Raw genomic sequence first — 15,805 nt, forward strand, 5'->3', positions numbered from 1 at the left:
GGTTGGGGAGCCTTTTCTAACTTGGAATCCAGATTATGGAATATTTCCCTCAGAGTATTTTCTTCATTGCCCACTGTTATGCTGAAAACTGTATTCTTTTGGAAGGGTTTTTCCCCCCCTTTAGTTAATTTTCTACCTGGCTTTTTTTGTCCTTCTGATTCTGCAGTTTTTAATTGTTGCCAGTTTTTTAATATTATACTTTATATTGTTACATTAGACTGCTTTGTCTTAAGACACCTTGAATATTCTGCCTAGAAAGGTGGGGTATATGTTTTTAATATAAATAATCTGTCTGGCAAAATAGCCTATAATCACATCCAAAGAATCTTTACCTCTCAAATGAAACTTGTGGAAATCTGATAGAGCCCCCTTTAAACACTGTAAACATCTGGATGGTGAGGTAAGAGAATGTTGCCTTTAGTAATAGCAATAGCTGCAGCAGCAGCAGCAGGTTTTTAAATCATGAGCTGTCCCATTGAATCCAAATTACCTCCCATTAGTTCTTTAACATCCTGTGTGCTGGCATTCTGACATGCACTCAGCTGAGGACAGCGCAAGAGGACACAGCGGCTCTGATACAGCACTGACCAGCAGTAGAGATTACCTAGAATATCACACAGGAAAGGAAGATCATTACTCTCACTGGTATAAAATGAATCACATTTTATCCTATTAGCAGAGTTTTAGTATGGTAACATTTTTACTTATTTTATTTTATAAAATGTACATACTGCTTGATTGAAGAACAAACCTCAAAGCGGTTTACAAAAAAAAGACAAAACAATAAAATCATTACCAAAATTTTACAACTGTGATTTAAAACATACAGAGAATGAAAACTGCAATAAAATAGACTAAAACAAATTAAAACTCCTACAAAGCTCTAATCATCTGGGAAATGAACAGCACAAATACTAGACTGCAACAATTTGTCAACATTATACTGCTTCCCTGAAAAAATGAGTTAACAAGGACAATAATGTCACAGATAAGGGCTAGTGTGCAAGTAATGAGTGAGGATTCAAAGGGGTCCAGTTACAATAAGAGTTTTGTTGTAAACAGTGTTAGTGGGACAGAAAGCTTACAACATGGGTAAGCAAACTAAGGCCTGGGGGCCAGATCCGGCCCAACTGCCTTCTACATCCGGTCCGGGAATCAGCGTGTTTTTACATGAGTAGAATGTGTGCTTTTATTTAAAATGCATCTCTGGGTTATTTGTGGGGCATAGGAATTCGTTCATTCCCCCCCCCCCAAATATAGTCCAGCCCCCCACAAGGTCTGAGGCACAGTGACATAGCTGTCAAATGTCCCTTATTTGAAGGGACAGTCCCTTATTCCAGCACCATGTCCTGCTGCTGTCCCTTATTGATGGATGTCCCTTAAATGTCCCTTAAATGATGTCCCTCAAATTTCAAAGGAAGCAGCTCCTCTCCCTCCCTCCCTGCCGGCCAGGGAGGAGGGAGGCTCCAACTATGTTGCTTGGCTGTGTTGCTCACCCAATAAGAAGTCTAAGAACGACTGGGGGGTGGAGCTTGCATGCCTTGTGTGTGGCTAGTTAATGCAAGCTGAGGGGTTTTTTGAATGCTGGACGCCATTTTGTTGTACGTGCTGCTGCAAACTTTGCAGTGCAAAGCCAGGCCGGGGAGCCTTCTTAAGTTGAGGCTGCATAGGCCTTGTGGTACATGTGATTCAGATTCTATTCAGTTGAACCTCTGGTTACAAAGTTGGTTGGACAGTGTTCTCGAAGCTACCAGCATGAGTTTGACCAGACTGCAGGAGGACAGGAAGACCGGAGTGCCTGGAACAGGTGAGGCTGCAGGTCGCTTATTTTGGCTGCTGGTCCCTTATTTTCAAATCTGTAAGTTGACAGCTATGGACAGTGGACTGGCCCCCTGCTGAAAAAGTTTGCTGACCCCTGGCTTACAAGCTCCAGGCAAGTCCCTTCAGATAAAAAGTAGAAGCAAGATACAAGGAGAAGGCAGCTACAAAGACTTGCATCACACGGCACGTGCTTTGAATGCAGAATGTTGTTGGGGCCGACCTTTGAAATGTTAGTTAAGAAAACCTCCAGCAAGAAAACTAGGAAAAGTCCCACATCTGAGGACTTGGGAGAACCTCCCTGCCAAATGAAGTAGACAATGCTGGACTGGAATTTGTGTCTTACAATGACAAGGTAAGAAGCTGGGCACATTTTACTTAGAGAAGATTGGTGGTAGGGGCATGATAAGCAGCTTCGGGCGGGGGGAGCCACAAGAGAGCAAACCCAACCACTTCCTAACTTATAGCAGCATCCATAAAAGCTAGGTAATGTGAAAAGTTGCTTTGGGAAACTGAAGTCCTCTTCCCTTATGGCCTTTAAATAGGGAAACTGATGAGGATCTGTCAGGGATGATTTAAGCCTAGAATGAGGTGGGCAAAGCTATGACCCTCCAGATGTTGTCAGGCTCCAACTCACCACAGCTCCAGACAACTTGGACAATTGTCAGGGATGTAGTCCAGCAACATCTGGGGGGAATAATTTAGTCACCCCGAGTCTAGAAGCTCCTAAAGTTCCAAGGGGTTTGATTAAGTCACCCGTGAAGCTCATGTCAAACTGGATTGCAAATCCATTCCAAGGATCTCTGGGGCATTCAGGTAACAGGGCAACAAGGACACAGAAGAATGTGAAACTTCATCAAATACAGAGACATCTGGCTGAAGGGTATGTTAAGTAATCTAACACAATTTCCTTGCTACCGTTACACACAAAGGCTCTTCTATGCTTGCTGCATTGTAAAATTGTAAAAAAGAAATAGAGAAAAGGCAGTCCCTGGAAAACTGGTGCTGTTTTCAATTTGACTAAGGTTGCGAAGTCATTTAGCTACTGCATATGTAGCAGCCATAATCACAAATGCTGTGAAAGACCTAAGCAGACGCCTACTGCCCCAAAGGAAAAGATTTATGGTCAGGTGAGGTAATCTTACCTGATGCTGTTGGGCCTTTACAAGCTTGCTTGCAATGCTTTTCACTGCTGAGCAGATGTACATGTGTTACCTGGACCCCCCTCTCCTTTAAGATGGAGCTGCCGTTTTCAGACACACATAAGGAGATCAACAGAAAAGACCCAACAGCTGTCCACATCTTGAAGGCCTGCCTTGGAAGGAAACGAAACTTCTCTGGATAGTACCTCCAGATTTAAAAGCTGCTGTCAGGTCTTAAGTAGCACATCTGCAAAAGAAAAGAAAAAACACCACAAACTTACACTTTCCAGTCATTTTCAAAACATTTCCAGGCCTTCACCCAGCTGCCTGCAAAAGCCCTCTCTTTCTATGGGTCCCATTACCACACACTGGTGTGCTATACACATTGAGAAGACAAAAGGCCACAAGTGACTTCAACAATGGTAGTTTTCTCGAGTTTGGAACACTCCTCTTTACTTTCCTAGCACACTTAACAGAATGGCATATGACTTGGGCTGATAGGAGCAGTGATTCAAAACATCTGGAGGGCACCAGGTTGGCAAAGACCAAGCGACGGAATGGTCTGCAAACATGTGACAGGAGTCAGCTATTGAGACCAAGGGTATCTAGGCCAAAGCAGTGCCTGGATTAAATTTATTAATGAACCATTGAAGTTCACAGTTGTGGGACCAATGAATAACTACTTAAGATTAGATTGACATCTAAAGAAAAAATTCTTAGAAATATTAACAGCTACAAGCAGTATTATTAACATAACCACCACGTAACGCAATCTACTACTACCTCCCTCTACTCTTGCTCAGCCACCTCCACAGTTGATGGCCCATGGAAGGCCAAGTGTCCCCACAAAAGAAAAAGCTGCCTGAGCACCTCATTGCAAGTACAGTGGTACCTCAGGTTAAGTACTTAATTCGTTCCGGAGGTCTGTTCTTAACATGAAATTGTTCTTAACCTGAAGCACAACTTTAGCTAACGGGGCCTCCTGCTGCTGCTGCGCCGCCAGAGCACAATTTCTGTTCTCATCCTGAAGCAAAGTTCTTAACCCGAGGTAATATTTCTGGGTTAGCGGAGTCTGCAACCTGAAGCGTATGTAACCTGAGGTACCACTGTATTTTCATTTTGCTCATCTGGAAATCTACACTTGAACATAAATAAGGCCTATGAAATCTTTTGCTTCCTTGGCTAAAATACTGCAGAATGAATTTTGCTGCTGGTCAGGGAGCAGAATTATACCACCACGGGAAAGGTCACCTCCTTAACACCTGGGAAACATGCACTGTATTAAATATCTTATTATCAGAAAGCATTTTTTCATTCCATTTCCCATAATTCTGATAGTTCATGTCTCTCTTTGGGGTTGATCACACTGCTTCCATAAAGTTTTAAGGTTTTTTTTAAAAGGCAGATTTGGGATGTTAATACCTAAAACAAAACCTTAAAAAGTATTTCAAATTCAGATGCCCAGAAAGATGTCAATCATATAATGAAGGATTAAAATATTCTGCATAGGCGATATAATCCATTTGGAAGCTGTATTCATATCATACCTTCCTTTAACCTCATCACAAGACAGAGGCAGGATTTTATTTTATTCTCATGTGTGAGGTAGCCCACTCACTATAGGTGTGACTTCTGAAATCTCCTCTATATGTGTGATTGTTTTACATGTTTTTAGATAGCTATGACCATTTTAAATTTCTTTGGATGTTTTAAATTGTTTTATGTAGTTTTTTATTTTTAATTCTCACTTTTGTGTTTGCTGTCCTGGATTCCTTTGGAAGAAAGGGTGGGATGCAAATTTAATAAAACAATAACAACATAGGACAGGCTTGCCACCCTGCCATGGTTTTAGCAACTTTTAAAATTCTTTCTTTATAGGAGAAACACTAAGATGTACTAACTTTCACAATGCAAGAAGGGCCTACTTGCTCTGTGGCTGCATTGAGACTTTGAAAAAGACATCTGGCCTTCTTGCATTGAAGTCTCTCCAGTGTCTTAAACAGCAGAGAATAAATCACTGCATGAGACAAATCCTGAATTCAACTTCCAGGGGCTTGGGGTAGCAATATTACCCTTTTGCAGCAAAAACAAAGCGTCCTGTAGCACATTAAAGTCTAACAAATTTATATGGCAGAAGTTAGTCCACTATACCCTGGGTGTGGGTTGTGTAGAAAGGGTGATGGGGAGATTATGTTTCTGAACAGAAGCACAGTGTTCAGGCTTGAATATCAATCTACAAAATGTTTCAGCCTTAAAGAGTAATAGAACAAGTCTTTGCAGACTTAATGAGGGTAGAAGTTTCCCATTATGGCCTCTTTTGTGGAAGCAGCGATATAGAAACTAGCAAGCGATCTGACTGCTGGACACAGTTAAATTGACAGCTTAGTCTTACATTAGGCTCAACACCAGGCCTCCACTTGGAAACAAGGGTTTACATTGTGCATGGGCATTACATCCTCTGATCTTCTATTTGAAGAGTTTGCTGTGAACCACTGAAATTTGAGACAGCTGTGGAAGGAGACATGCACCCTAACTTGGCCTACAGTTCTGTGGGTATTCTGACTGGAAGCTGGCCTTTAGCAATACAGGAAGCTGCTTATACTGAGTTCAACTAACTCAGAACTATCTAAACTGATTGGCAAAGGCTCTCCAGGCCTTTCAGGCAGGGGATTTTGCGCAGCCATACCTGAAAATGCCAGGGAGTGAGCCTGGGACCTTTTGTATAAAAAGGATGCGCTTTTAAAAATTTCATAACATGGCAGTATTCCAGAAAATGAACAACGCCCTGCCCCTATCAGCATTTGGTTCAATTTGGTTGATCCAAATTTAAATTTAAACATAAATTATGTTTGCTTTGAACCTCCCTCCTATGTTCATCAATACACCATTGTTTCATTGGTAACATAAGCGGAAAAATGACTACTACTCATACTTAATCTAAGCACAACCACAAGGGCTCCTGATTGGGTGTTTAGCTATGTGATGTTTAATGTTCTCACTTATTTCTGTTCTATCCTGCTTCCCCTTTGTTTTTGTTCAAATCAATTCATGAACCAAGAACCTACACATTGACCACTTATGTTGCAGATATTACTGAAAATTAATTATGCTAGTTTTGTGATATACAAATGGCATGAGATAACTTGGTCTATTTATTTGTATCCTATGATCCTTGTTCCTAAAACCCCAAAACAAATTGTTATTATTTTTTAAAGCAGCATGTGATCTTCCACTGGGTTGCACTCCCCTTCCCCCTTAGGACCAAGAGAATTCCATCTTGCAATTTGATAACTTTTCCATTTATGGTTGCACGATAAAGTCAATCTGCACTAATAGTTCGGGAACAAAACATAGCTTTCAGAAGGCTGTATTTAATTTTGTGCTCCATTATGCCATTAATTTTATGCTCCCTTTTCAAGGTATTTATAGAGTTGACAACCTTTGTTCTTTTTCTGAATGTTTAACTAGGTCAACATTTCTAAAATAAAAATCACCAAAGTAAGTGAAATCTAGAGCTGTGATATTAAGTAGAACTCACAATCAGTGCTTTTTCCCCCCTAGAGAAAAAGGTGCCAGAATGTACCTCCCTCAGAAAGACCCACCCTAGAACCCAAAGAGGCGAAGGGAGCCTTCCGTGCCTCAGCTGAGCAGCTTAACAAGCACCCACCATAGAAACTAATGGTGCATTTTCACATGCATAACTGACCTACTCCTATAGTTGTGTCATCAACATTCCGCTGGTTCAGTGAGTACCTTCCATAAAGGTAAGGCACCCATGATCCATTTTCAAATACAGAAACGATCTACTCCTACAGGATGTGCAAAAACAATCAGGACTTCATGTTGAGCAACAAGCAGAATCAATATTTGCATTGGGAGATGGGATGTCAAGCAGCGCTGAAAGAAAAGTCAGAGGAGTGCATAGGAATTTGGCTCAACACTGCAGAATCTATTAGCGACACAAAACATTTCAAACGTCTGTGCAGAGTGCAGTGTATTTACACGTTCATAGCCAAAGTTATACTGGATGTGGGAGAGCATTTCAAAAGATCTAATTCTTGCACACCATAAATAGCCCTGAACAGCTTTACAGCATGCCTTTAACTAAGCAGTAATCTTTCGGTCTTATAACTCAGGCCCAAAAATACTACAGAACATCTGCCCTTGCTGCCGGTGGATTATTTCCAAAAACGCATCATCTGCCTTTTTGGATCAAACTGTGCATGTACTGGGGAAGGGCTTGGCTGGTGCTTACATAATGTTCAATAACAAAATCTATAAGGAAATGCTATAGAACAGAGAGGACAATGAATGCAACTAACCTGCACATTGTTGTTATCTAAGTAATAGCAGGGGGAAGTGGTTTTATCCTGCCCCTGCCATGGTCCTGACAAAAATTGCTCCCCCAGCTGCTATTTGCATCAGGAGGGAAGCCTTCTTTGGCATCCCATGCACAGCATAAGGTAAGCCCTGCTCAATCAGGCCAAAGGCCCATTGAGCCCAGCACCCTGATCTCATAAAGGCCAACCAGATGTCCTTAGGAAGCTCACAAGCAAGACATGAACAGAACAGCACTCTTCCCATTTGTGACCCCATCAATGTGTATTCAGAGGCAGACTGACTCACAACATTGGAGGTAGTACACAGCTGCCATGATTAGCAACCATCAATGGCCTTCCCCTCCATGACTTTGTCAAATCCTCTTACAAAGCTCTGCGAGTCAGTAGCCATCACTACATCATGGAGCAGCAAACTGGTGCCTCAGGTTTTCTGAACATCTTTTTCTATGAAACGCTTGCCGGCTTTGTTGCTCAAGGCACAGGAAACCATGTACTCTGTTAGCACAATGCCCTTACTTTAGTGCACAATGGCCTGGAGTGTGTAGGCTGATCTGCACTGGGTTTGGAGTACAAGAATTTAGCTAGACAGTCTTCTGGCCACTTACCAGTCTGGTTATAAGCAATTGCCAGCTAACATGATGTCCTGCTTCCCAGGAGGTGGCAAGCTAAGAAAGGTCGCTGGGAGAAGTTAACTCTGCTTTCAAGTCTCAATTTAAAAATCTAAGAGTGCATGTGACAAATGCCTAAATGGATTCCAATACTACCAGATCACGTATCCTTTGATTTGGTAGGTCAGGTCATATAACTTGGGAGAGCCTTCCTGAAGTCAGAGTTTAAAAAATGTCAAAACCTTATCTCAGATATAGCAACCACTCTCCTTCCCCCTTCAAAATAAACGTTCAGAAGTTAAATTCACCCTAGTAATAATAATAATAATAATAATAATAATAATAATAATAATAATAATAATAATATTGTTTATACCCCAGCCACTCTGGCAGCTTCGAGTTAAATAAAATAAAATAAAATAAAATGTCTGACATTTTATTATATATTGTAGTCAATTAACTGGTGTTCCTTTAGCAATATTTTTATTCCTCAGGCTTTTTTTTATTAGTTATTGTTTTTGATGCAAACGAACTAAAACAGCTACCCTCTTGCTGATTTTCTCCACTATTGAAGAGACTGGCATGTGTCAGGAAACAACTCACATGGAAGCTGTGTGACATCTGGCTCTCCCAGCTGCCTTTTCAAGTTTTTCTCAACTGAGATGGTTCAACTGGTTTCCCTGGCTTCCTAGTTCATTCACCTTAGAACTTCTCTAAAGTGATCTCCTTAGCAATGAAAGAGGAACTTCCTGGACACCACTAGAGTTTTTTCTAGGCACTGTTTGCCTAGATGGAAACAAGTAAAAAATAAGTAGATGGTAATTTGCACAGGAGAACAGCATCCACAAATTTGCATCATGGTTGTTGTTGTTTTGGCCTTATTTTCCCTAATACCGTACCACACCAGCCTATTTATCCTGTAAGAGCACCATTCACTCACTCAATAATTCAAATACTGTTCCTCCCAAAACCACTGCATTCCTGCATTTCCTGGCTGCTGTTCCATTTTGCAGCTTTATTTTTTTCAGCTTCCCTTGCAAATGTAGCACAAGCCTTGAGGTAATGAACTGATTAAGGAAGGCAATTGTCTTGTCAGATGCAAGGAGACTGGAGCTGTAACACCACTTCCTTGCAATACCTGCCCCCACTGCCATTACAACAGAACAGGTCTTGCCTTGGTGTAGCATCTTTTTAGAAAAGCTTTTCTTGTCATTTTTATCATAAAGCAACTGATCTACATAGTCCCCCAACCATCAAAATTCCATTTCATTAACACAGACATTCTTGCCCTTGTATTTTTCCTGCAAAAAGGAAAAAAAATACACCAGCAGACAACCCAGTCAACTTGACTGCAGGATAGCGAGGAACCACAGTACAATTCACATTCAAATATACTATGGTCTATTGTTAACAGAATTTTAGATACAACGTGTTTTTCAAAAATAGGTTTCACATACCTAGCTCCTCTTAATTGCTACTTCACCCATGGATATTCTCTCGCAAGGACTGGTACACACTTGAAAATTCCTGTGGGTCTTGCTGGACCATTTAATGGTTTTCCACCTGCTGTAGCAATTGTACTGTGCTAGATGCTGTATGATAATTAATAGCATTTTCCAGAAACACACCATGAACCACCTGAATGAAACTAACCAGGTCCACAGACAAGAGTTTGGCAACGCCTGGCCTAGAACATACCTCAGAAGAGCCCTCTGCAATGCACTCCTTGTTTTGGACAGATATTCCTCAGAAGATGAAAAGGTAATCTGAGAAACACTCATAATGCTGCCAATTATGTCTGGGAAGGAGAACTATAGAAAGTCAGATAGATAATGCAACCCTGATGCACAACTGACAGCCTCCATAAGAACAAAGCACTCAACCTTCACAGAACAATGCAAATATCACCACCGGAATAAAACCTTGGTTATATATATGAGGCCTATGGAAACCTCACACATGTTAATAGAGAGGGTGCATGTCAGGTTTTGCAAATGTCAAGCTTAACATTGTTCAAAGCAATGTTCTCTCTTGCTCCTTCCTTCCCCACCCTCCCAGGACACACACACAGCTTTGTTCCCCCCAAACACTCTAGTAGCTGCTATGGTAGACTGCACTGCTCTTTGAAGGCTTCCGTATGAAAAATTACAAGGCTGAAGTTCCATTTATGAAATGTCACTTCATTTGGAATATCTGAAACAATCCCGTTTAATATAAAGAAAAATGAACTGCCAAACCCCACGTATAAAAGTCAGGATTGGACAATAAATCTGTCAATGTAAACGCCTCCAAGGAATAGAAACCTGCCTGGAAACTGGGCTGTTGCCTTCCAGGGCCTAATCAGGAGTGAAAGGCACAAGTGAAATTGTAAATGCACAGCCTCCATGCCAGGACGAGAAGCTCTTTGCTCTTCACACACTGTTGCAGATTAGGAGAACTTTTAAAAGCTCCAACTCAAAGCTCAGTTCCCCAGTGGCCTCTGGGTTAAGATTGCATTCAAACAAGCAAGAAGAAGAAGAAGAAGAAGAAGAAGAAGAAGCAGCAGCAGCAGCAACGCAGAGGGAAAAGTACTACAAATCAGGGTGGATTTAAATCACAATTTACCGTATTTTTTGCACCATAACACTCACTTTTTTCCTCCTAGAAAGTAAGGGGAAATGTCTGTGCGTGTTATGGAGGAAATGCCTACGGGTGGCATGCCTACGGATTTTCCTCCTCTAAAAACTACGTGCGTGTTATGGTCGGGTGCGTGTTATAGAGCGAAAAATACGGTAAATCACTAGTCAGTAAGACTTGATTTAAATCATTTTTTACAGAAAGACTCATTCTTGCTGGTATATAAGGTTTCATTTTTGGAATAATAAATTTTCAGAGTAGTTTTTACAGTTATATAAAAAATTTACTGATTTGGCTATACTATTAGAAATACATAGACAGATAATTATGAAGTTATTGTGAGGTTTAATAAGTTAACTGTTTATAGGGGCTATATCTCCCAGCAGCCCTGGCTTTGGTGAGGCTGGCCTTCCTTTTTCTGGTGGGGTGGGGAGGAGAGATACAGTTGGTAGGCCTAGGCTGGAACAGGCTTGCAGAAAGAACAGGCCGAGGAGAAACAGGCTGGTGGAAAGCTGGAAAAGGGGAACCAAGGACTGGAGCAGAACTTCAGGGATTCCTGCTGCAGGACTGATGTTCCGGGTAGAGGCTTTATTGTTTGGACAATGTCAGGCGAGCCCTGGGAAGAAGGGCCTGGAACCAGTGAACTCTTATTAGCTGACAGGCAAGCACTTCAAGGTCTCGCCATGGACTTACAGATCCCAGTTACTATTTCCACCACCACCCCTTTGGATTTGCTTCTACATTCAGGTGCCTATTCTGTACAGTTAAGTGTTAGTGCAGTTGTTGGAACCCAGTGGGATTGGGAAGAGGTTGCCAGCCCTGAAGTGCCTTCAGCACTTGCCCCAAATCTGAGTTGCACAGATATGCAACCGACTTGCACAATTATTACACAAAGATCCCAAGACTTGAGGAGTATTCTGCTCACAAGGTTGCATTTTCATTTTTACTGCTTCACACTTAGCTACTTGTGCAGATCTATTTCACTCCAAACAATCTATTCATTGAACCTCTTGGAACTTAGCATTTAAGAGGTATGGGGTTGGTTTGTGTGTATAAATTTACAAAGGAACAATGGGTTTTTCCCTCAACTCTATATGTTTATTTTATAACATTTTTCCTGTGAATAAAAGGCATGTTATCTCCGCAGACACAAATTCACATTTTTGAGCATATGTGATAATATCTTCTCGTTAGAAAAACTGCCCCAAATAACCTTACAGAAACCTCTGGAAGAGCATGACATTGTGAATGGATTAGTGGAATTCATTTACCAAAAATTTTAAACATTGCATATAAAGCTTTATGCTACATAATTAAAAACGAATTCTTCTTTCCTGGTGAATAGCCTTTGGACTATAACGTAACTTAAATAGAAAACCATCTTTAGAAAGATTTTTCCTCCAAAAGCATTTTATTTTTAAAAATCCAATTTAAATAAAAAAAAATCTGATTTAAATAAAAAAACCCCGATATTTATTTATTTATTTTTATCCACCCTGCTACAAATGCAGAGGGTGATCTCCCCACAATTTGATTTTTCTCTTTGTGAGGCTCAAAGGAAATTAACTGCACAACAGGACGGTAACAACATGGGATGAAGTTGGGGTAGACATCATAGTCTGCTACAGAAAAAGAAGCAACCCATTCTCACTGGATTACTTTTGGCTTCCCATCCATAGCTTTTCTTCCTAATTCTTCAGCTTTCTGCAAGACTTATCATGCATCAACCTACCTCTTGTGCATGAATAATATCTTTTGGGGAAGGGCGCAGCTCAGCAGTAGAGCATCTGCCTTGCATGCAGATGGTCCCATGTTCAATCCCTGGCACCTACAACACAGGGCTGGAAGAGACCTCTGTCTGGAATCCTGGAGAGATGCAGACAATCAGTGTAGACAATACGGAGCTAGATGGACCAATGATCTTACTCCGTTTAAGGCAGCTTCCTATGTTCCTGTAAATACCTACACTCATTCTGAACATCAGAAATTAAAGGAACAGGGACTACCTTTAAAATACAGCCGTACCTCGAAAGTCGAACGCCTTGTGAGTCGAATGTTTTTGCTCCTGAACGCCGCAAACCCGGAAGTGAGTGTCCCAGTTTGCAAATGTTCTTTGGAACCCGAAAGTCCGACGTGGGTTCCACAGATTCCAATTGGCTGCAGGAGCTTCTTGCAGCCAATCGGAAGCCACGCCTTGGTTTCCAAACGTTTTGGAAGTCAAATGGACTTCCAAAACAGATTCCATTCGACTTCCGAGGTACGACTGTACTGTATTTCAAATCTCAATTTTCTAGCAATGATAATGACAACCAAACAACTAAGGTTTATCAGAGACAGAATATGTGTCAATAGAAATAATAGTAATTGAAGAGGGCACAGGAATGTAGCAAGGAGAAGATGTTCAAATAATGTAGAGCTGAAGATAGATAAGAATCCCACCACTTTCTTCAGGCCTGGGCTCATTGGCTTATACTTTTGGAAGTGACAGTAACCTCTGCCTGGAGGGAGAACCCACGTCTAGTTCTTACTGAAGCCTCTTCTAATTTTTCACACACAGGAAATATGTTTCTGACCATTTTGGTTACGTCAGCATAACACCCTACACTAAAGATCTCCATTTTCTGTCTTTAAATGTTCCGTTCTCCCACAGGACAGCTGTGCAACTCCCAAACAAATACAACCTTCATCCTTCATTTTCTCACCAGCCAACAGCTTCTGTGAATGTAAGCGCAGGGCTGGATGCAAAAGGGTACTTGGCAGCCAAAAGAACAATTAGCCATTTATAAAAAATGTCCCTAAAACTCTGCCATTGTAGTCTTAAAGCCTCCTACAGGAGGGCCACTTTAAGATGGAATGGGGTAGACTAATCCATTCCTCATCATTCAAAGCTTCCTTTTCAGCAGACACCAGTACCACTACCCTGCCTGTCAAACAGCAACTGGCAGACCAGGTAACACCCCTCAGGAGGCCAGATTTGGCCCAGGAGTCTGCAGTTGCTGATCCCCACTTTAAAGAGACCCATCTCAGGAAGGATGCATATTGCTGTCAGCCTCTGATGAAACTTGTGCCTGCACCCTCAAAAATAACTATTTCCTAAGGGACTCATGCAATGCTAGATGTAACAAATCCTTTTGACAAGCGTATGAATGCAGGAGGTATTAAACTCTTCTTTCAGGAAATACTTTTGTCCCCTCAAAATCACTACTTTCAATCTAAGAATCAGACCTTGTGAACATTTGGCCCAGGTCTACCTCAAAGCGAGTATGAATAGGGTCAGACTGCAGAAGAACTATGCTACAAAACAGAGGGTCTAGCACAGGGGTCGGCAAGGTTTACCTCGCCTGGGCCAGTTCACTCCAGCGGAGATCCCTCTGAGGCCTGGATTGTGTGCGTGCGTGCGCACACACACCCACGATTTCCAGCATCTGCGCAGACGGGATTTCTGGTGTCTGTGCATGCGTGATTTCAGGCACAGCAGAAGCGAGTCCCTGCGCTGTGCTGGTTTAGTGCAGTGCACAGGGACTCGCCGAGTGGGCGGCTCAGCTCGTGGGCCGGTTAAATGACCCCCGTGGGCCGCTTGTGGCCCATGGGCCTTAGGTTGCCTACCCATGGTCTAGCACTACGTTACAGAAATTGCTACACCAAGATATGTTTGGAACTGTTTGCAATTCTTACAGAGTTTATCCACAACATTGAATGCACAAATGTTTGTGAATGCTGACGAGACGTGCATGCTCTGTTGTTCCACAATGCAGCTACACTGAAAAAGAAAACCATCATTCAAGAATCAACCTAACCACCTTATTATGTATTCTACTGTGACATAGGCTGCAAGGTGTATGCTGACATAGCAGGACTCTGGTGACTGAAAAGTCATTAAGATGATGCATAAGCCCCAGTCAGTACTCCAGCTGACACCAATCACAGCCTTTCTACACTCAGATTCCTTAGGAAATGCAGAGCCTTTAGTTAAATTATTGGGGGACCACACAAAAAATGGCTGGGGGCACATTTGGGCCACGGGTTAGTTACTCTGCTTTAATATCTGCAGGCAAGAAGGAAAAGCAGCCTCCGTCTGGATCTCAGCTGACATCAGCCACCCCTTTCTTCACTCTGCTCTTTCCCCTAGGATGGCGTCACGCTACAAACCATGCCCTCCACCATCCCTCTTCACTGAACAGCATTGAACAATATTGCATCCCCACATTCAGCGACTGTGATCATTATTTGTGCAGTTGCCACACAATGCTAGAGTGACACTGCAATATCCTGGATATGAACTCGATGCTGATACAATGCTATAACTAGCATTAGGCCAACACCAGGGGGGTTGTGCTATATGCACAGCGCTGTTGGCAGACAACAGCCCAGTCAGCCCACTTCTCAGTTAAAATCTAAACCGCTACAAAAACCTGGCTTAGGGAGGAATTGAATGTCGCATTAGTTGATGGAACTACCCCCCCCCATCTCCTGCCCCCCCCCGCACTGTTCTGGAGGTTCTTCCAAGCCTCCCCCACAAGTCAATTTGAGGGTGAGGGGGGTAAATCCATGTTGGAAGACTCATTAGCTGAATTCCACCTTTGATGTCTAGAACATCCCTTTAAAAATTAAATCTCAAACTGGTTCACCATAGTAAAGCTTTTCATATTCGTCTTGCAAGTGCCAGTTCTCTCATTAATGAAACTCCCAGCTGCTATGTACTAAACAGAAAAGTGCACTCCATGTTCAGACTCCTGCAGTACATCAGTCTGATCGATGAGCAACTGTGCGCATCTTAAGCTACGTGCTTTCTCTGTTAAACCTGACAGCCTTGGGTAAATCAAAATTGCCGTCTGCAACCATTATCTCACCTTGCTTCTTGCTCAATGAACATATTTCCATTAGCCTCAAGTACTGTAACAACCTTAAGTGGTTATTTTGTATACTGTCAGGGACAGCAACATATACAACAGAGATGCACACCTTGCACTTCTAAAAATATGGAATCTTGATACAATTACAGGGGTGGAGGAGGGGAAAAGAATAATACTGAGCATGGCTACAGATGCATTGCATTCTTACGCCTGTGCAATGGAACGTTAAAGAGAAGTTTGCAGTATTTGAATTATTAGAACTAATGTGCACACAAACTCTGAAGCCAGGGGATGCATATTCAGTTGTAAAGGAATGCCACCAGATGAGAACTTTGGCTGTGCACTTTGAACGCGGGCTCCTGTATCTTTGTGATGCAGCCTGTTTACATAGCTCAAGAGTCATTTGTTGACTGTGGACTTTCCCCGCC

The 15,805-nt window shown here is 42.1% G+C and overlaps 1 protein-coding gene across 5 annotated transcripts in view; it reads right to left on the reverse strand.

The window, feature by feature from the left end:
- Window positions 1-15,805, reverse strand: part of LOC310756948 (uncharacterized protein C11orf24 homolog) — a 31,063-nt gene that overhangs the window by 6,543 nt on the left and 8,715 nt on the right. For all 5 annotated transcript variants that reach the window (XR_014544994.1, XR_014544995.1, XM_083601921.1 and 2 more), the window contains 2 exons: window positions 2,964-3,207; window positions 491-604 (listed from right to left, as the gene is read on the reverse strand). Coding sequence is in view for 3 of the 5 variants with exons in the window: in XM_083601921.1 (XP_083458047.1) it covers window positions 491-604; window positions 2,964-3,120 (271 nt within the window). In the remaining 2 variants the exon portion in view is untranslated. The remainder of the gene's footprint in view (window positions 1-490; window positions 605-2,963; window positions 3,208-15,805) is intronic.

This window comes from Podarcis filfolensis (assembly GCF_964270895.1).
Source record: "Podarcis filfolensis genome assembly, chromosome: 1".
Lineage (NCBI taxonomy): Eukaryota > Metazoa > Chordata > Lepidosauria > Squamata > Lacertidae > Podarcis > Podarcis filfolensis.